Below are 22,075 nucleotides of genomic sequence, written 5' to 3' on the forward strand. Positions count from 1 at the left end.
GCTGTTGATGTCGCCCTTGCTCATAACTCCTGTGGTACTGTGGACGCTGTGGCTAGTACCGGTACCATCTTTGTTGAGGGTAGTACTTTTTCTTTCTGTATGGAGGGGTGTAAATCCCCAGGGTCCTAAGTGTGGCTCTTGAATCTTTACTGGAATGAAGGACCGAGTCAGTTGATTCAGCAAACAGCTTCTGCGAGTCGAAGGGAAGATCGACTATCTTTGCCTGCAGGTCCCTCGGTATTCCCGAAGTCTGGACCCAGGACTCCCTTCGCATCACCACTGCCGTAGCTGTGGAGCGTGCTGCTGTGTCCGCAACATCCAGGGCGATCTGAACTCCCGTCCTCGAGGCCGCGTAGCCTTCTTGCACGATGGCCTTGAGCACCAGTTTCTTGTCCTCTGGAAGCGAGTCCATGAGGGAGGTTAACCTAGTGTAGTTGTCGAAATTATGGTTCGCTAGATGCGCTGCGTAATTTGCCATTCGCAACAGTAGAGTGGAGGAGGAGTAGACCTTTCTGCCGAACAGCTCTAGCTTCTTGGCATATTTGTCTGTTTCCCCGTCCTGAATTGACATGTCTTTGATCTTTGTTGCGACGACTCCACCACCAAGGAAGTTGGTTGTGGGTGGCTGAACAGGAACTCCATGCCCTTCGCCAGCACGAAGTTTTTTTTTTTTTTTTTATCTGCTCCCTTCTGGGCAGGCGGAATAGTCGCAGGGGTCTGCCATATCATAGTGGCGGACTCCAAGATTGCGTTATCAAGCGGTATTGCTATTTTGGAGAAGGTCGGAGGTCTCAGATTTTTTAGGAGCTTATGGTTTTTCTCTTGCACCTTTGCTGTCTGGATGCCTTGCGTGAAGGCCACCCTCTTAAAAAGCTCTTGGAACTGTTTGAGATTGTCCGGAGGATGGACGTCCCCCGGGGCCGTAGCCTCGTCCGGGAAGGAGAGCGAGGAACGCCTAGGGTATGCCTCTCTGGACCCTTCAGGTTCCTGTTGGTGATGGTACATCCACTTGCTGGAAGCTTGCAAGGGAAAAATCTCAGGGTTCCATAACCAGTTCCCCGAGATACTTGAGTCTCTGTCCCCATTCGCAATTGCCCTCGGGGATATGGGACCGTCTTTGGGGATCTTTCCCTGGTAGATTGCCGGTGGTGTCTATGCCCCGCATGATAGGGGTGACCATGGCAGCATGGGCACTGTTCTTGGGAAGGTGACCTGGACCACTCCCTTGGTGCATACCCTCTGCGTCTGGGGGAGCGAGATCGTCGAGAGACCTGGGACACTGGAGAGAGCGATTTGTGATAGTACTCCAGCGGCTCAAACCCCAGGAAGGGTGAATGTGGTCCCAGCCAGGGCGAGGCTGGTTGTAAAAATGGAGACGGGGGCTCCGGGTAGGCTAAGGGGAACTCCTGCCTCCTAGTTGGAGTCTGCAGCATGAGAGGGGGGCTGAGAGAAAGCACTCTGCAGCCCTGTCTGGAGAGGGGCTGCGGTGCCTTGTTTTCTGTGCAGCCTTCCCCCTCCCTTGAGGGGGTAGCTCTGCCCCCTGACGTGTAGGGGATCTCGGCCCCGTCCGCGCCATGCTCGGCACGCTTATGGGCGGTGCCGCACAGGCGGTGTCCTCCGGTGCCTGCAGGCTGCGTGCCTGAGCACTCTGCACCGCCGGTTCCCCTGGGGTCGGTGCCGCTGCTTGCGGTGCCACCGGTACCGGCGCTTGTTTAGCCGCCGCCCTGCCTGCGGTGCAGGGCGGCTGTTTGATTATCGGAGGCTGAGCTGCCTCCACGTGGCTCTCCATGCCGCCGCCGATCAGCTGTTGCTGTGGCTGGGGGCTGTGCGCTCCTCCCATCCCGCTCGCTGTTGCTGCCGGCAGGGATCAGGCTGGGGAGACTTTCCTCCGTTTTTGCACTGATGGGGTGAGGGAGGCGGCTTTCCTTTTATGGGCCCCGGAGGGTCCCTCCTGCTGCGGCTGCTCCGGCACGTCTGGCTGGAGGGCCTTGTCGAAGAGCAGCATTTTAAGCCACATCTCCCTGTCCTTCCTTGCTGTGGCTGTTAATTCTGCACAGAAGGAGCATTTCTGCGTGACATGGGACTCCCCCAGGCACCTTATGCAGTGACTGTGCCCATCAGACGCTGGCATTGCCTCTCGGCAAGACTCACATTCCTTGAATCCTGAATAGGACATTGTTGGTGAGTCTTTCAGTTGTTAATGGGGTACTTAGCACCTTCTCTGTGCCATTTTCCCCCTCTCTGATAGCCTGCCGCGGCAGGAGGGCTAATGGCCCTAGGCTCCTGGCCTCCGGTGCTCCGCTTGTTACTAGGACTGGACTGAATGCCGTCCTGCTTGTTGTTTCTTTTTTTTTTTTTTTTTTTTTTTTGAAAATAACAACTGGCTATCTTAACAGTAGCCTAAGAACTTGAAAACTTTAAAGAAAAACAGTTAAAACCATTGAATACGCGAACTTGGCCGCAGCCTAGTCAGATTCCGTCTGCACCCGACGGCGGTTAAGAGGAACTGGTGGGGATCGGATCGCGCACGTGGCCAGGAGTGTGCAAGGGAGCGGCGCGCACCGGCGCATGCACGGTCCAGCAGAAACTGCTTGGAAGATCCGATCTGCGGCGCCGGGCGAGCCCGACACCTAATGTGGAGCACCCACGGGGACACTCGAAGAAGAAGTTAACCCTTTTACTCCCAAGGCTTCTGGCTAACCCTTATGATCATGACACTGTTCTATTGCATGCACTGCTCCACTGATCAAGGCTTCAACTGGCAAATTTCTCTCCATATTTCTTGCAGGCTGTTCAAATTCCTTCTGATACAATGTATGTAGCAACTCGGGATGCTAACTGGTTAACATAAGCCTCGCCCTAAACACCCTCACTTCACCATCTACAGCGGTTAACATTTAACCAGTTTACTAATTAAATAGGATTTTACATTTCTACTAGCAACCTTCCACCTACCTCTGCTCTACCGGGTGGTATGTAACCTTGTCATAAGGACAAAGCCATGTCAATGAAGGTGTCTATCGCTAAACATACAAAAAGTAACAGAGAGGGAGCTGTGCTAGTCTATATACTATCAAAACAGAAAGCAGTCAAGTAGCACTTTAAAGTCTAGCAAAATAATTTATTAGGTGAGCTTTCGTGGGACAGACCCACTTCTTCTTCTTCAGAAGTGGGTCTGTCCCATGAAAGCTCACCTAATAAATTATTTTGCTCGTCTTTAAAGTGCTACTTGACTGCTTTTTGTTTTGATACAAAAAGTAGTATTTGTGGCATGAATGAACCAAGCAATCTTTTCACTTATGATGCCTTGTTGGTATTGCTGGTCCTTACTACAACTCACCCCTGGCTGTTTCACAGGATGAGTGAAATATTTTTCTTGCTACTGATACTTTATTGTCTGAAATATGCTTAGTTGCAGCACTGCTCCAAAAAATACCAATAGATGACTGAGTTGTTGCTGGTGGACAGTCTAAATCTCTTACACTTACATGAGATCCTGAAACAAAATTAAAAACTGATTTAGAACAGTCATTCTTCTCAGTTCTTCTTCCTCTATTATTCAGTTAATTATTTCCCTTTTTTTTTGCAAGAATGCAGATCAAATTACAAGCTGCCAAAAAAATTCAGACAAACTGCACTTAGAGCTCACTTAATTTTGGAGTAAGTGCCACTGAACTCACTTCTTGAGAAAACAAGTATAGATACTTTTGGGAAAGCTGCTTTATGCTGAAATAAAATAAGGACTAGAATGATGGCAGGGATGGGGAGTGTATGGCCTGCAAAAATCTGGTTATGCCTGTTACTGCTAACAAAAGGAAACAGAAAGAAAAGAGCTTCAAGTATTTTCATGGGGAACACATATTTAACCAGACTCAAACCTGTGAGCCAACACATCAGGTATATTAAGAATAGAATGGCAATTCTCTTTCAATCACCCATTCAATACCTCTTCACCTAAAATTTGTAGCAAATATAATTAATTCAACAACTGTTTCATCTACATATCTGCAATATTATTGATTAAAAAAGCACAAAATGGCCCCCGCATGGCCCCACAATATGCTAATATATTTATGGCTGACCTGGAACTACAATTCCTCGGCTCTCGTCCCCTATTACCCCTGCTCTACTTACAATACATTGATGACACCTTTATGATTTGGCCCCATGGTATAGAAACTCTAGAAGAATTCCACAGAGACTTTAACAATCTGCACCCCACCATCAACTTATGTCTAGACTACTCCACGTGAGAGGTACATTTCCTGGATACTACAGTACAAATCAAAGACAGCCTGATCGGCATCACACTCTACCAGAAACCCACTGACTGCTATACTTACCTACATGCTTCTAGCTTCCATCCTGCACACACAACTAGATCCGTTGTTTAGAGTCAAGCTCTTAGGTACAATCGCATTTGCTCTGCTTCTACTGAGAGAGACCAAAAACTGCAAGATCTTTACCAAATATTCATAAACCTGAATTACCCACCGGGAGAAATAAAAAAAACAAATCGACAGGGCCAGATGAATACTCAGAGACCAGCTACTCCAAGATAGGCCCAAAAAAGCCAAGAACAGAACACCACTGGTCATAACCTACAGCCCCCAACTCAAACCACTGCAACACATTATTAAAGCCTACAGTCTATCCTTAATCAGGATGCCAAACTCCAGGAGGTCCTAGGTGACAGGCCTGTTCTCTCCTACAGACAACCTCCCACCCTTATGAGAATTCTTACTAACAATCACAGTCTATACCCAGGAATACCAGTCCTGAAACTTTTCCTTGCAACAAGGACCGTTGCCAACTTTGTCCACATATCTGTTCTGGAGATACCCTCACTGGACCAAACCAAGTTATTCACAGAATCATGGGCACGTTCTCATGTTCCTCAATTCACACCATATATGCCATCACGTGCCAACAATGCCCAGATGCTTTGTATATTGGACAGACTTCAAACTCTCTTAGACAAAGAATTAATGGGCACAAAACAGACATAAAACACTCCTGATTCACAAACCTGTCAACCATCACTTTAATGGAGTGGGCCATTCTGTTAATGACCTGAAGGTCATTACTTACTAAACAGGAATTTTCACAACAGTTTGGAAAGAGAGGCTGCTGAACTCTCTTTTCATATTCAAATATGACACATTAACATGTGGTTTGAACCAGGATGGGAATTTTCTAGCTCATTATAGGGGCTCTTTTGCATACTTAGCTTTATCTAATTCTTGACTCCCCCGCCCCCCGCCTCCTTCTGCCCCTCTGCTCTCTGATTTGCTCACCTTGATAACATTTTTCTGATTTGTCAGCCTTGATTACTATTTTTGGTTATCTGTGCCTTAAATATTGAGTCTGTTCTGGTATGGCTATGATCTGAAGAAGTGGGTCTGTCCCACAAAAGTTCATAACCTAATAAATTATTATGTTAGTCTTTACAGTACTACTGGACTGCTCTTCTGCTTTGACAAATAGTCACGTGTATGAAATTCTCATAATAGTAGATTAATTTTCAGATTCTTAGAATTTTCAAGTACTGTAACACAGACTGAAATCTTTTAACATGAAAGAACGTATATTTTGTCCATTTTGATAAGAATCTTCTTGATGCCACAACTTCAGCCACCCAGGAATAAAAAAAAAGTTCAGCAAGAAGTTTGGCCAACTTTAGGGATGAAAATACAACTAACAGCGGTTGCCTTCTGTGACTTCTAGATGTTTCAATTCTGCATTATTTTCTTCATTCTTCATTCATTCTTTTTAGACTAAGTGCTAACAGCGACATTTTCAACACTGTTTTGTTATAATAATAATTATTAGCTTTGTCTGGGATATCCCCGTATTGAATTACGGCATCAATTTTTTTGTGGCTGCTGTTGTGGTACAAAATCTTTACCCCTCGCAAATTTATTTTTCATATGCTTTTCCTTTCTTCCTTAGTATCCAGCAAATGTGACCCAGAAAATTCTTTTAATCCTGGGTTAATTATTGCTCAGATGATTTCATCAGGACAATAAGTTATCACTATAAAAATGCATCAACAGGGAGGTGGGGCAGGACAAAAAAAAATGTTTACCGTGATTAACTTGAAAAAAGTCAAGTCTCCTTGAAATCAGAACGGAAATCTGTTTAATCACAATGTTTTGAGACTTAAACTGATTTGGTGCATGCACATTTTTGAATTTTCACTTTTAACCAGGGATGGCAGCTATTTCCCAGAGGTGATTTTTACCAAGGTAAAATTCAAGAAATTTTTCTATTTTAAAAACTGTTTTATTATCTCACATCAGATTAAGCTGTTTAGTTAAATACGCAATGTGTTGTCACATCAGACAGTAGATTTGGAGATTAATTCAGGTTTATACAAATAAAAAGTAAAACAGCTAATTGTCTTGCTAATATATGTAACATAATACTGAACAATGGAATATCTATTCGGGCTATTGATTAATCACAGTTAACTAAAATCAATTAATTGTAGTTTTAATCACAATGTTAAACAATAAAATAGCAACTGAAACTTATTAAATATTTTTGATATTTTTCTATATTTTCAAATGCATTAAGTTCAAGTAGAACAAAAAGGCTGCAGTGCTCATTTAATATTTATTACAAATATTTTCACTCTAAAATGATAAAGGATACAGTATACTTCCATTCACCTCATACAAGTAATGTAGTACAATCTCTTTATTATGAAAGTGCCACTTACAAATACATTTTAATGTAACTGCATTCAAAAACAAAACACTATTCAACTTCAGTGCCTACAAGTCCACTCAGTCCTCTTGCTTATTCACCCAATTGCTAAGACAGCAAGTGCCAGCTAATGCTGAAAATGAGAGCAGAAATTCACATGATACTGAAATGAGGGTTAAAGCTTGGAGAGGCATACAAATTTTTAGAACACTGGGGACATAAATACCTTGCTACACTGGCTACAGAGAATGCCTTTTCTCACATTGAGATGAGAAGCCTTGTGACACCTTAAAGACTAACAGATTTACTTGAGCATAAGCTTTTGTGGGTTACAATCCACTTCATCAGATGCACTGGAGTGGAAATAGAGAGGCAGGGATGTGTGTGTACATACATATGTACTTGTAAAACTTCACTTTCTTCTGAATGGTGTTTTCAGAAAGCTCATTGATGTACTGTAGTTTCTTCAGGAAATCAGTAGCGTCTTCAAGATAGCTAGGAGTGCTAGTATCTAGTAGTAGTCTAAACTCAAGCCCTAAGATACAACCGTATATGCTCCAATCCCTCAGATACAGACAAACACCTACAAGATCTTTGTCAAGCATTCTTAAAGCAAAAATACCCACCTGGGAAAGCGAAGAAAGAGATTGATGCAGCCAGATGAGCATCTAGAAGTCACCTACTACAAGATAGGCCCAACAATGAAAATAACCCAACACCACAGGTTAATCACCGACCTCTCCCCACTAACACTGCTCCAGCTCATCAATGATGAGCTACAGCTTTTCCTGGAAAATGATCCCCATCTCTCATGGACCTTAGGGAACTGGACATTCCTCTCCTACAGACAGCCACCATACACCACAACACAGGAACCTATTGCTGTTACAAACCCTTTTGCCAACTCCATCCACATATTTATACGAGAGACACCATTACAGGATCTAACCACATAAACTGCACCATCAGGGGCTCATGCACCAGCAAATCTACTAACATGATATATGCCATCATGTGCCAACAATGCCCCTCTGCCACACGTATTGGCCAGACCAGACAGTCTCTGTGCCAGAGGACAAAAATCAGACACCAAGAAAGGCAACAGTCATAAACCAGTAGAACACACTTTAACCTCCCTGGACACTCAAGCTATGTCCACACAGGAGCCCACTTTTGACAGGCCAAAAATTGAAAGACCGTAATTAAAATCCAGGCTTTCCAAAGCGTCCGATCACACACCAAAAGTGGACCAAAGATTTGACCCCCTTTCGAAATACTGCTCCGTTCTTTCAAAATGGAGCGTCCACACAGGTATTCACACTCTTTCAAAAGAACGGAGCCGGAGAAGCCACGAACGGGGGCGCATGGCTGCCACACCCTTCTGCAACCAGCAGCCAACAGCTTCCTTAAAGGGACCCTCCACAAGACACCCCTGCCCTGCATGAGCTGAGGCCTGCTGAGCTGCCCTATGGTACACAGACCCCAGCACACCAGCAGAATGGCTGATGAGCACTTGTTCCTGACTTTAGACGCTGAGATAGTGGACACTGTGGTCCAGCAGGTGTGCACAGTCGGTGCAGCTGCCCTCCCTCCTCCTCAGAAGACAGAGCGGTCCACCCGTGGACATGGAACCGGCCCCACCACAGCCTGCATCCCACCCCTGGTGCCCCAGCACCTGTGGAGCCACCCCAACAGCTCAGACTGGTGGGAGCGGCTGGTCCTGGAGCAGTGGGACAATGCCACGTGGTTGCAGAACTTCCATGAGCCTGGAAACCTTCCATGAGCTCTGCCACTGGCTCGCCCCTGCACTGAGCGACAAGGACACCACCATACGGCCCACTTTCCCCTTCAAGAAATGGGTCGCTAGAGTGATCTGGAAACCGGCAACCCTGGACTCCTACCACTCAGTGGGGCATCAGTTCTGGGTGGGCAAGGCCACCATTGGAGATGTCCTCAAAGAGGTAAGCCAGGCCCAAGTCACACCCCTGCCACAGAGAGACAGGAGGGGGCTCCTGGGCTTGGAGACCCCCGGGGCTGGCTGGCTGGGATGGGGCAGTGGGCAGGTGCTGGGAATGCCCCCCCACATCCTCACAAAAGCACATGTCCTCCATCTCATGCAGGTCATCCATGCAATAAACACACTCCTCCTCCTTCGGGTCGTCCACGTTGGAGACTGGATGTGGTCATCAGCAGATTCGCAGCACTCGGTTTACCAAACTGCTTCAGCACCCTGGATGGTACTCACATCCCCATCCACACCCCACCACACAGTACCAGCCACTATATCAACCACAAGGGCTACCACTCAGTAGTCCTCCAGATGCTGGTGGATCACAAAGGCCGGTTGATGGACATCTATGTGGGCTGGGGAGGCCGAACACACAATGCCTGAGTCTTCCGCAATTCCATCCTGTGACAGCATATGGAGGCCAGCAACTACATCCCCCCAACAGGAGCTCCCAGTTGGGGACACCACCATGCCACTATGCATGGTGGCGGATGTGGCGTACCTGCTACCGCCATAGCTCATGTGGCCCTATACCGGCCACCTAGACCCACCCAGCAGGCCTTCAACACCTGTCTTGACCAGGCTGGACATGTGGTCAAGCAGGCATTTGGGCACCTGAATGGGCAGACATGATGGTGGACATCCCACAGGTGGTGGGCACCTGCTGCACCCTCCATAATATTGTTGAAGCAAGGGGGATGCCTTCATACAGGGGTGGGTGGCCGAGTCCAAGGCTGGGTTTGAACAGCTGGCCGCCTCTGCCAGTTGCCAAGCAAACTGCAATGGGGTCCGGGTCAGGAAGGCCCTCCAGAGCAGCTTCACTCCCAGGCAGCACTGACCCCCACACCCACCTCTCACCATCCTCCCATGCATCCAGCCCTCATCACATGCACCACCACCACCACCCCCACACCTCCACCTCTACGAGAACATGGGCATGGACATTGTTGCATAATAAAGCCTTTATAACATTAAACCTCAACTCAGTACACGTTAAAACCAACAACTATTTACAATGGGGAGGCCAACTACGTACACTGAGGGGCAGGGAGGGACCTGAACCAGCAGGGAGGCCGGGACGGACCTGAACCAGGAGGGTCACTCGGGGATGGGGGGTTGCAGGCCAAGAGCCCCGGGATCCCTTCCCTCCCTGGATTCAGGGTCCGTAGAGGAGCTGAGACAGGTCTGGGAGCACCTGCAGATTGGGTGTGGGAAGGCTTCAGCAGGACCCTCGGGGGGGGGGGGCCGCTTAGTGGGGGCTACTGTGGGATGGGTGGCAGGGAGCTCAGTGGGGGGCAGCACAGTGGGCTAGGAGGCATGCCACATTGTCCACATGCTCCTGGAGGGTCCCATGTATGCCCTCCAGGTGAGACAGGAGACAGTCCCAGGCCTCCCTCCAACAGGTCAGGTCAGCTTCCTCCAGCCAAAGGCGCCACTCTGCCACCTTGATAACAATTTTTCTGATTTGTCAAGCTTGATAATTTTTGGACCTCTGTGCTTTATATTTTGACTCTGTTCTGGTGAGGCTATGATCTGAAGAAGTGGGTCTGTCCCACAAAAGCTCATCTCCTAATAAATTATTTTGGTAGTCTTTAAAGTGCTACATGACTGCTTTTTTGTTTTGATGAAATTGGAAAAGTTTCAGAGAAGGGCAACAAAAACTATTTGGGTTATGGAATGGCTTTCATATGAGGAGAGACTAATAAAGAGATGCAAAAGAGATAGACTATCAGGGATAGCTATGATGAGGTCTATAAAATCATGACTGATATAAAGAAAGTAAATAAGGAAGTATTATTTAACAGAGGCACTAGGGTCATGAAATAAAGTTAATAGGCATCAGGTTTAAAACAAAAGGAAGTATTTTTTCCACATAAGTGAACCTGTGGAACACAGAGCAGAGTTCCATCAATTGCTATTATTCAGGATGGGCAGGGATGGTGTCCTCAGCCTATGTTTGCAAGAAGCTGGAAAAAGGGGTTGGATCCCTTCATGATTTCTTGTTCTGTTCACTCCCTCTGGGGCACCTGGCATTGGTCACTGTTGGAAGACAGGACACCAAGCTAGATGGACCTTTGGCCTGACCCATTAGGACAATTCATACACTCTTAAAATCTTAAGAGTTTGGCAGCTACATTTCTTAAGATTTCCATATGGTCTGAGCAGTCTTCATTCTTTCACAGCTTTTGTAGGAGGAATACATGGCACAAGAACCTGAGCAGACCCCCTACGCTGCCAGACGCAGAGCAGGACTAACTCTTTAATTGCTTGCCCTAGCTCAGGAGGTCTGCAACCAAAATAGCGGGAAGAGCTACTCTTTCCAATTCGGTTACAAAAGCAACATTTCAAGATTCACAATAAACATGAATATGAAACAGTCCTTAAAAAAATACGATGTTTTTGTAACCCATCTTTTAGGAATAGTGCACACGCAACAATTTGTAATGCAATCCATGTTAATATTTAACCCTTTTCTGAGTCATGGTAGGCTCCAGATCAGGCCTCTTTACTGGCAACAACTACCACAAATTGATGATCCAAAGGGAATCAATTTAGGAGCAGGAGTCAGAAAACTTTTTTATGTTGGGCCCCACTTTTTGTCCCTGCAATTAGCAGGGCCCCTCCCACAGCTTGTCCAGTGCCCCAGAAGCAGGCATCAATCTCCCATAAGTTATGTGCCGTGCTCCACTGGTAATGGCAGGGGTGAGGAGGGTAGCCAGCAGAGGCCACAAGTGGGGACGCTGATTGCACTGTCCTCCTGTTATGAAATTTCACATCCCCTGCCTAGTGCTAGGCCCTAGCAGAAGCTAAAGCATCTGGAGATTAATTCTTTTCCCAGCATTCCATTGGTTCAACTTAAGCAAAAGTCCATAAAAGGCACACCAGGTTTGAGCATGGCTTTCAAAGCACATTGGCAGCAAAATAGAGTTAGCCAAGGCCTGTTTGTCAGACACAGGTTTGCAGCACTTGTGAGGCCTGGATCTCTCTCAGCCTTAGTTACCCCACCTGTTAAATAGGGTTAATAATAATTCCTGTCTCACAGAGATATTGGGAGAATGAACCAAAGCTTGTCTGGTTGATTCCCATTAGCAGCCTCTGGAAAAACTGTTCTTGAAGCATCCTCGTTGCTGTGACCTACAGCCCAGGGCATGAAGGGAAGCTGCAAGCCCATCAGTGGTGGGCAGACCCTGAGCCTTAGATCATCACAGACCTAGGGAAGTAGGTGGAATAGAATCCAATAGTCCACAGTGAATGTGAGCCCCCTTTTGCCATCCAAGCTGAACAGTTTGTTTCTTCTCTCCTGCTCCCCTGAGTCCATAGCTGGGGAAGATCTCAGTATTAATTAATTTAAGTGCAATGTACAAAACCCTGACAGTAACTGTACAGCAATCAGGCCAATGCAGCTCTATGTGGTAACAGTAGAAATGCAGCCTCCCTGGGAACTGCTTCTTCTCATCCCTAGGCTGGCTCCATTCACAGCTGGGCTCTGCTCCAAGCCTGAACCAGGCCCCAACAACTAGAATGCTTACCTTGCCAGTCAGTGGTAACGCCTGGGCTGGCGGGCTGGCTGCAAACAAGCTGCCAGCTGGAGGGGCTTAGCTCCCAGCCTGACCCTAACCCTGCCAAAAGGAGGGTGTTCACCATGCCAGAGAGAGCAGTGGCTGGGCTGCAAACACGCTGCAGGGGCTTAGAAGATGGTGGTGGAGCAGAGTAGACTGCTGTATAGCTCCAGTTCCTCTTGACCCACACTGCTATGGTGAGTGTCAGGTGGGGACCTGAACCCTGCAGCCAGCCTCAGCATGCCCAGAGTACCACAGGCTAATCTGAATATCAGGGACCATCCTGTTCATAGGACAGTTGATGCAGTCACTGCCAGGAACCCATCCCCCACCCCTAGTTAAATTTACTATCTTTCACACCACATTTGAACATTTCTCAGCCTATGAAAAGTTAGGTTTTCCTTTTTAAAAAGTAACAGTTAACTGAAATCTACCAAAATGATATTAGACCATTTTATTTTCAAAATTATTTACACTGAATGTGCATTACCTCATTCAAATATGTGGGTAAACACTGCCCTCAGACCACAGTAGGAAAAGAAAACCTAACAGTTCCTGTAAGTACCACACATCAAAATGTTTGCTGTACTCCACAGAAAATATCACCCAAATCACTTTAAAGTAAAATGTTAGGGCTCTGGCCTGCACATACATTAGTAAATGCCCCTCTTCACAAGGAAAATAATGCAGCACTCATGGACTCCGGTGCAATTCTCAGACTGCAATAGCGAGCATTGAGCCCTCACAGAGACACTCTTTCCTTGCAATCTGTTGATTGAAATGAGGAGGATGAACATTCCCCTTTTTTTCCCCACCACTGATTAGTATAGGACCCTCTAGTACCAAGCTTGACCTGGGCTTTAGGATTTAGTCCACAAAGAGGAAGACAAATATGGAAAGAATGCAGTTCACTTGTTTGAAGGCCATGGTAATTGATGCCTTAGAATAATTTTTGGCAGCAATTATACAAGTTAAATGTTATGTTCCCTGAAATTTAAAAAGTTACATTTTCATATACTGGAATTGATATATGATATCATCTACTTATGAATTTTGTTTCTTTTCTCAACAGGATATTACATGAAAAACAAAATGCGGTTTCTAGGTCACCTATCAATTCTCTCTCTTCTGTTTGAAGCTATGGTCTTTTGCCAGAATGAAGGTTATGATTTTGAGAATGAATATGCCGAAGAGCCAGACGACGAATATCCTCCTGTTTTTAATTTTAATCCCAGTGTAGAATATGTAACTCCTCATTTTCCTACCCCCACCAATTGTGCCCAAGAATGCTTTTGTCCACCAACTTTTCCATTATCAATGTACTGTGAGCATCGAAAACTTAAGATGATACCAAATATTCCTTCCCATATCCAACAACTCTATCTTCAGCATAATGACATTGAAGCTGTGACTGCACAATCTTTTGTTAATGCTACTGCCTTGAGAGAAATTAACCTTAGCCATAACAAAATTAAATCTCATATGATTGACCACGGTGTTTTTGCTAAACTTTCCAATCTTGTACAACTTCACTTAGAATACAATAAATTGGATGATTTTCCATTCCCTCTTCCCAGCTCTCTAGAACGACTCTTTCTTGGTTTCAATGAGATTTCCAAATTACCTGGAAATGCTCTGAGAGGGTTAGTAAATGTGACCATGCTTGATCTCTGCAATAATTATCTTGATGACTCCATCCTCAGAGGAAAATACTTTTCAAATATGAAAAATCTAATGCAGATCAACCTATGCAACAACAAACTACATACTATGCCTCCTGATCTACCATTTTCACTTATGTATCTCTCCCTCGAAAATAACTCAATTTCTTATATTCCAGAAAACTATTTCAACAGACTTCCAAAAATAACAGCTCTAAGAATGTCACACAACAACCTACAAGAAGTCCCATATAATGTTTTTAACCTTTCCAACCTTATAGAACTCAATCTTGGACACAATAAGCTAAAGCAAGCATTTTATATTCCAAGAAGTCTGCAGCATTTGTACCTTGAAGACAATGACATTGAATGTACGTTGAATATTATTACTCCTCTATAAAAATAAGAGTATTTCTGTTTCTGTAACTTTTTTTCTTTCACATTATTTTTGCATATTTTTTCTGCTTACTATGCAAAAATTTTGACTTTTAATTTAAATTCAATCCTACTCAGCTATAGTAGTAGCAAGAGTGAATATAAGGAGGTTTCTACCTTGCTGTGATGCAGCACTGCCATTTGCCATTAGTTGCTGTGATGCAGCTTTGCTTGCCATTCTCTGAGCATCCCATTAGTTGGGGCATGGAGCTCAACGATAGTCCTAGTCCCACAGTTTACCCAAGAGATGCTCTCAATTGTTCATTATGTTGGACCATCAATGGAGCAAACATCGCACAAGATTTGTACTTCAGCCATCTTCCTATAACCTCCAGGCAGGTTCTGTCAGACTCTGCCCTAGTTTCCACTAATAAAAATCCAGAATCACAAGGCTGGAAGGGACCTCAGGAGGTCATCTAGTCTAGCCCCCTGCTTCAAGCAGGATCAACCCCAACTAAGTCATACCATCCAGGACCTTGTCAAGCTGGGACTTAAAAACCTTGAGGGATGGAGAATCCACCACCTCTCTAGGCAACGCATTCCAATGCTTCACCACCCCCCGGTGAAGTAGTTTTTCCTAATATCTAACCTACACCTTTTCAACTTTAGACCATTACTCCTTGTAAATCTAAACACATTTAGCCCAGTGTTTGAAAGTTGTTTGTAGTAAAGGCATTTGCTAAGCATTTATATAGAAAGAGCCAACCATTAATACATTTTCTCAGATTAAAATATATTCTAGACCATTTTAAGACCACCTGTTATTGGTTTTGCCCTTATTCCATATAATGGAACTCTAACTACAGTCAAGAGGTGGGATAAGAGCAATATTTTACATCAGTGATATGGGTGGGTATTATTATTCCTGATTCTAGCTGTAAAAATAGATTTGAAAGATATCTGAGTTCAATATTTTCAATGTTTACACTAATATTTTCCACTCTTTTACAGTTGTAAATATTACTTTGATGTGTCCCTCTATTGATCCAAGGAATGACAATCATTTAACCTATATTCGGATGGATCAAAATAAGCTTACAGCTCCAATAAGCCCATATGCTTTCTTCTGTTTTCCTCACATACGCATTATTTATTATGGAGAACAAAAAAGTAGCGGCAGCCAATCAACACAACTGAGAACTCCAGTGGTCCGGAGATTTTTAACACCAGAAGAATATGATGAAGCAGAAGATGGTCATGAAACAGAAGATGTTCATGAGGAAGGAGAAAGAGAAGATGACTACTTTAATCCTTACATGTATTGAAGTAGAAATAAATTACAGAGAAAAATATATATAAAAGAGGTGAATAACTTGGAAGTTAGGAAAAATATGATCCATGTGAACAATTTTTCTGCTTCAGCTTAAGAGTGATTTAAATCAGATTCCAAGTATACCTAACAGTGCTTTCTAACCTTTTCCAGGCAACTAATTATTAGCTGAATGAACTAATCCTCGACCATACTAATCAGAACCCTTTCCCACATACTTTCATTCCAATTGCAAATGCAATCTGATTATGCTAGTTTTGCAAAATGGGTTAAAGTTTAATAAATTGTTACATAGAGCTGATTTTAAATGTGTACTGAATGGTTTTGCATTTACACAACTGAACGCATAAAAATGCTCTGAATCTCTGAAAAATGTTTAGGACTTTAACAGAGAAACTGGTCTGTATAATTTGTGCAGTATCTATCATCTAAATTCAAAGGCAAGTGCATAATGAGTAGTTTCTTAAAGTCTAAATTCAGTGCAATGTTAGAAGATTCATTAAACAGCAGTTGTCATACAAAACATAGCAACATTAAACAGACATGAAAAAAATATTTCCTGCTCTAGATTGCACAATAGCTATTAATATAGGATTTTTAGTGTATAAAAGTCTTTTTAAAACAAATTTAAAAATTTTTATTTGTTAATTTAAAATATATTTTTATTTTTTAAAATCAATAAAACACTAATTTTCTCAAAGTGCCAGTGAGTTCAAAGGGGCTTATTCCAAAATTAAGTGTACTTAAGTACAGTCAATTTTAACTTTTTGGTAGTTTGATTTAATTTTTTTTGGTGATTTGAATCATGATTTAAATCAATAATTTAAATCACCTTGATTTAAATCAATCCATCCAGGTTTATTCCATTTCCATAAATAAACAAGTTATCTTACTTTATTTTCTGTGCCATAATATCTTCAAAAACACATACTAAACTGATTCTTTTGAAACGTACTTGGTGAAAATTTGCTTTTGCTCCCAAGAGAATGTATCCTGGGTGACACAGAAATTGTGACAAATCAACCTTTAGAAAAGCAGCACTGGTGGTTAAAATATACAATAAGAACAATGGTGTGCTTATTGGACAAAAAGGTGTGTTCACTTTCAGCCCTGTTTAAACCATGTGTGTTTATACCTTTTTAATTTTTCTAACGCACCTGTGGTTGCATATGACAAGTCTGCAAATTCAATTGCATGCATAATGTGTATCTGTTCTAAAACCATAGAAAACTTAAAAATTCTAAGACTTTTTTAAAATGCCCTATTGTTGTATGAATGGCTTTTTAATATGAGCATATGCTTCTTTTCTTGAGAATATATACACTTAAATATGTTCTTATGACCACATGCTAACTGTATTTCTATCCATTAAACTTGTAATCCCTTCAAGAATTCTTCTTTTTAAACTATATATTACACTATTTTTATGATAATTCAGTGACCTCTCCAGAAACATAAAATATACAGTTCACAACCAGAAAAGAAGGCAAGAAGAGAAAAGTTTTGGTGTAATCATCACTAATAACTGCAAAAGAAACATATACAAATAGTATTTAAATAACTGGCTTCTACATCAAGAGGAGCGTTGCCAGCAGATCCAGAGACATGATTATTCCTCTTTATTCGGCTTTGGTGAGGCTGCATCTGGAGTACTGTGTCCAGTTCTGGGCCCCCAATTATAGGAAGGATGTGGATACACTGGAGAGGGTCCAGCGGAGGGCAACCAAAATAATTAGGGGGCTGGAGCATGAGAGTTATTAGGAAATGTTGAGGGAATTGGGACTGTTTAGTCTGCAGAAGAGAAGACTGAGGGAGGACTTGATAACAGCCTTCAACTTACTGAAGGGAGGCTGCAAAGAGGCTGTTCACATTGGTCACAGATGGCAGAACACGGAACAATGGTCTCACGTTGTGGTTGGAAAGGTCCAGGTTGAACATTAGAAAAACTTTTTCACTAGGAGGGTGGTGAAGCATTGGAATGGTCTACCCAGGAAAGTAGTGGAGTCTCCATCCCTGGAGGTGTTTAAGTCTCGCCTCAACAAAGCCCTGGAGGGGCTGACCTGATGGGTTTGGTCCTGCTTAGAGCAGGGGGCTGGACTCAATGGCTTTTTTAGGTCTCTTCCAGCTCTATTGTTCCATGATTCTATGATTCTAATTCCAATATATTTGCTTTCAGTATTTTAGTTCGTTCAGGCGGTTATGTGAGTATATTACCAAAATAAAAGCCCAACTAAAAATTAAAGTGTAAAACAAAATCTGCATTACCATGCTACCCTTATACAGTCAGCAAATGACTGCACCACAATTAAAGTGTGGTGGGTGTTGCCTGGGCTTGGGGAAGGAAGACCGCTCTACTTTATGGCTGGAGGGGAAGAGGAGAAATGAGGTCAGAGCATGGGTGTCCAACCCGTGGCGCAGAATCCAGTCCGCAGAGCCTTTTTATCTGGCCCATGGCGCCAGCAGCACTGTCATTTCTCTGGCATAGCTCACACGGGCCTTGGCTCCAGCACACATGCCCCAGCTTTGGCCCCAACGCAGACACGGGTGGGGCCCAAACACAGCTCATGCTACTCCTGAGGTGGCGGGGGGCTCTGCTAACTCACCACATTCCAGTCTGTGCCTGGCTCTGGGGGAGGGGGAGAGCATTTATTTAAAGCTGGCGGGGGGCTGGCTCTGGGGGATATGAGTAGGGATTGTTTTAAAGCACGGAGCTAGAGGAACCTGGCTCTTGGGGAGGCAGGATTAGGTTAAAGTGAAGGGCTGGAGCTGTCTGGCTCTAGAGAGGGGAGGGGGCACTGGGGATTTTGCACGTCTGAAAATTGTGGGTACTGGGATACTTACAATTTTTTTAAGGAGTACTTTATTAAAAAAAAAGTTTGAGAAACACTGAAGTAGAACTCAATTTAATTGGTTTCATGTCTGGCAGGAGGGATCTGGCCGTTAAATCAATTAAATTGAGTCCTATTTTTTCAACACAGCAAGGAGCTGCCCTGGCCGCAATGTTCAGGGGCACTTTGGGGCTGTAGAGAGGTCTAAGGCTGGAGGCAGGGCCAGTTTAGGGCTGTGAGGTATTTAAGTCTGGGGGTGGGGGTGGTTTTGGTGCAATTTTGTGTTCAGCCCCCAGAACATGTAAAAAATTGCCATGGGGCCCCTCCAGGAATGGGACATACAAAAGGCATAAAGTTGCAAAACCTGGGTGGGTGAAACTTCTTTGTTCCATGCAGCAAGCAACACAGGTACCCACACTCCCTTCCCTTTCAGAGGCAAATATCAGGTTGTGTTAGGACCTGCTGTGGACGTTATGCTAGTTGCTCTCTTTTAAGGAGGGCCAGGAAAGAATTTTTTCCCCATGCTACCAGACTGGCTTCAGAGAAGGGAGATTTTTTCACCTTCCCCACAGAAAGTGTCAGGGATGACCAGGGTTCCCTGTAAGCTGAAGCTTGGGCAGCTGCCCAGGGAAGATTCAGGTGCCACTCAGCTAACTAGCACAGTACCCACAGCTGGCAGAATGTGTTTCTATTGGTGGTGCACCAAGTGGTGGTGCACCAAACACATGCCTTGGTGCACATAACAAAATTTATTCTGCCCATGGATGGAAAAAAATTAGGAGGGAACATTAAGAATGACCTTTTTGGTTAAGAAGAAAAGGTGGCAGGCCACATGTTACAACTTATTTTGTAAGTAACAGAGAGGTGGTCTGAAGAAGTGGGTCTGTCCCACGAAAGCTCACCTAATAAACGATTTTGCTAGTCTTTAAAGTGCTACTTGACTGTTTTTTCTTATTTTGTAAGGTTGGACAAATATCCATGAAGGATGAAAATTTCTGAGGCAGGTTATAGCATTCTGCTAAAGACCCCCATTCAAATCCTAAAGTCTGGAGTAGGCCTATAATCCTATAGTTCAGAAACCCAGCTAGCATGAGTAGAAGGTCATCCCTGCTGACAGGCCCATACCGGTCCCACTAAGACGATCAATGCCCCTTCTGAGTGAATCTTGAGGAGGATCCTGTGAAGTAGCAGGATCGTAGGGAACGCATATATCAGCCTACCCAACGCATCTGCCCAGGACCCTAGGCTCTGATTGAGGTAAGAGCAAAACGTTCCGCATTTCACATTGAGGTGGAAGGTGAACAGGTCCACCTGGGGACACCCGCACTGTCAGAAGATAGAACAAATGACCACCGGGTAGAATGACGACTCATGAGCCGTAAAGGACCTGCTGAGTTGGTCTGCCAGTGAACTGTGCACATGTGGCAAGTAAAGGGCCTGCAGCATGATGTTGTGCTGTATGCGGAAGTCCCAGCATCATGGCCTCATGACGCAGGAAAGAGGAGCATGCACCCCACTGTTTGTTGATACAGTACATTGCTGTTGTGTTGTCTGTACTGACTGACACACAATGCCCTGCCAGATTGGCCTTGAAAGTCACACATGCTAGTCTGACGGCCCTGAACTCCCTCACATTTATGTGGAGCCGAAGGTCCAACACACTTCAAACAGTCTGGGTTCGTAGCTGACCCAGGTCCGCTCCCTACCCCAGGTCCGAAGTATCCGTTACTAGGGAAAGCAGGGCTGCTGGGGGGCATAGGGAAACGCCTATGAGGATGATCCCCTCTCGCCTAACCACCACTGCAGGGTTGACAAAGTCCGTATCAGCACCGTAACAACTAAATCTAAACTCCTCTTACAGGGCGATACACTGATGACAGCCACAGTTGTAGAGGGTGCATCCTTAACCATGGCTGTGAAGTCCTGCTTGGCTTTGGGTGGCATCATCTCAGAGAACCTAGACAGGGTGCTGGCTGTATTATATGCATACCTGCTAATCAGACCCTGATGGTTAGCAAGTCTTAACTACAATTCTCCTGTTGACTAGACCTTCCTTCCATATAGGTCCAAGGATTTAGCTCTATTTTTCAGGGAGGGACCCTGGAACCCTTTGTGCTCTCTGTGGTTAGCAGCATCGACTACTAGTCAAGTGGGGTGTGTGTGAACAAATGTTCATTGCCCTGGGAAGGGACAAAGTACCATCTCTCATTTCTATGGGATGGAGGAAGGGTGGAAGAAGGGGTCTGCCAGACAATTTTAGCTGTAGTAGCAATTGTTTTGATTATGGGCAGAGCCACCCTAGTGTGACCTGTGGAGGACAAAATGTTCATGACAGGATCCATTTTATCCTTGACCTCCTCCGCTTGCACCCCCAAATTTTGGGCCACTCTCCTAAGGAGCTGTTGAAATGCCCGACCATCCTCCAATACAGGTGAGGCCGATGAGTCGGACACCACCTCATCTGGGGAGGAAGAAGAAGATAGCCCTTGTGCCTCCATTTGGAGCAGAAGGGCAGTAGTGACCTGTTCAGGTACTTGGCCCCTCATGGAAGTTATGGGCAAACCAGGGGGCACTATAGGTGGAGCTGGCATAGGCACCAGCTGGCCCGACAACCCCACCAGAGGAGGCATAGAGGGCACCGTTACTGCTCCCTGAACTTGAGCCACTGCTGGTGCCTGGGCTGGTGCCTGCTCCATTGGCACTGGAGGTATAATTACAGATAGAGCCAGCACCGAAGGGATCCAGTCCCACTGCGACAGTGCTTCTGTTGGTGCCAAGGTTGATGATGCGTTTCATGTCATTGTCCTGGTGGTGAGGCACCCAGTGACGCCAATGGTGCTGAGCGTGGGATCGGCAGGGCCCCCGGCACCATTAAAGGCACTCCAACAGCCTGGCCCTGAGCCTTGTGAAATGCCGACGGGGTCCAGAAGGGCCACTACTGAGTCGCCTGCAAAGCCAGCAGCCAACCCACATCATCTGAGTGACGACCACTGTGACTACGACAACTATGCTGCAACCTTCTCAAGCTCCCGCTCAGTCTGGAGCTCAAGTAGGAGTCCTACTCCAACACCAATTCAGAAGCCAATGACCACGTCAGGGCCATCAGAGTCGGCACCTATGTTATGCGCGCTGAGGATGGTGCTGGAGTATAGGGCACGTGAAACTGGCCCACAGTCTGTTGGGTTGGCACTGGAGCTCTCGGCACCGAATGTGGTGTCGGTGTCGATGTGAGTGCAGTGGTTGGCATCGGTGTCACGTTCATGAGCCCTGATCACTCCGTTTCAGTGCTATGGCAGCTTTCCTACATAGATGGAGAAGGACCTGGCACTGTCATCTGCAGAAGTCCTTGTGCTGTTCAAAACGCCTCTGGTGTTGAAGGCAAGTCCAGTGCCTGCAGGATTCCTCTCCGCACCTGCTTCAACGGACATGCCTCCTGTCCTTCAGTAGTGCGCGCTGGAGCCTTAGACTTGAGGCCGCCCCGCTCCTTCAGTGGGAGATTGACTCCTGTGGCGCTGAGAAGGCAACGGTGCCTGTACCTGCTCTCGGTGCCAGGAGTCCTTAGGTGGCACCATGGTTGATGGCACTGGTGCACTTTGCATAGA

The 22,075-nt window shown here is 45.2% G+C and overlaps 2 protein-coding genes across 2 annotated transcripts in view; one reads left to right on the top strand and one right to left on the bottom strand.

The window, feature by feature from the left end:
• CENPP (centromere protein P) overlaps positions 1-22,075 on the bottom strand; it is a 308,478-nt gene that overhangs the window by 217,176 nt on the left and 69,227 nt on the right. The gene's annotated exons all lie outside the window — the stretch shown is intronic.
• OMD (osteomodulin) lies at positions 13,360-16,055 on the top strand. The gene is made up of 2 exons (XM_075005815.1): positions 13,360-14,311; positions 15,327-16,055. Exons 1-2 carry the CDS (start codon positions 13,360-13,362, stop codon positions 15,638-15,640), a joined length of 1,266 nt encoding a protein of 421 aa, XP_074861916.1. The 3' UTR covers positions 15,641-16,055.

The sequence above is a fragment of the Carettochelys insculpta genome, chromosome 11 (assembly GCF_033958435.1).
Source record: "Carettochelys insculpta isolate YL-2023 chromosome 11, ASM3395843v1, whole genome shotgun sequence".
Taxonomy (NCBI): domain Eukaryota; kingdom Metazoa; phylum Chordata; order Testudines; family Carettochelyidae; genus Carettochelys; species Carettochelys insculpta.

Coding starts and splice junctions, on each gene's coding strand:
- OMD (XM_075005815.1), top strand. CDS start 13,360: ATGAAAAACAAAATGCGGTTTCTAGGTCACCTATCAATTCTCTCTCTT. Junction 14,312..15,326: donor TGAAGACAATGACATTGAAT/GTACGTTGAATA, acceptor ACTCTTTTACAG/TTGTAAATATTACTTTGATG.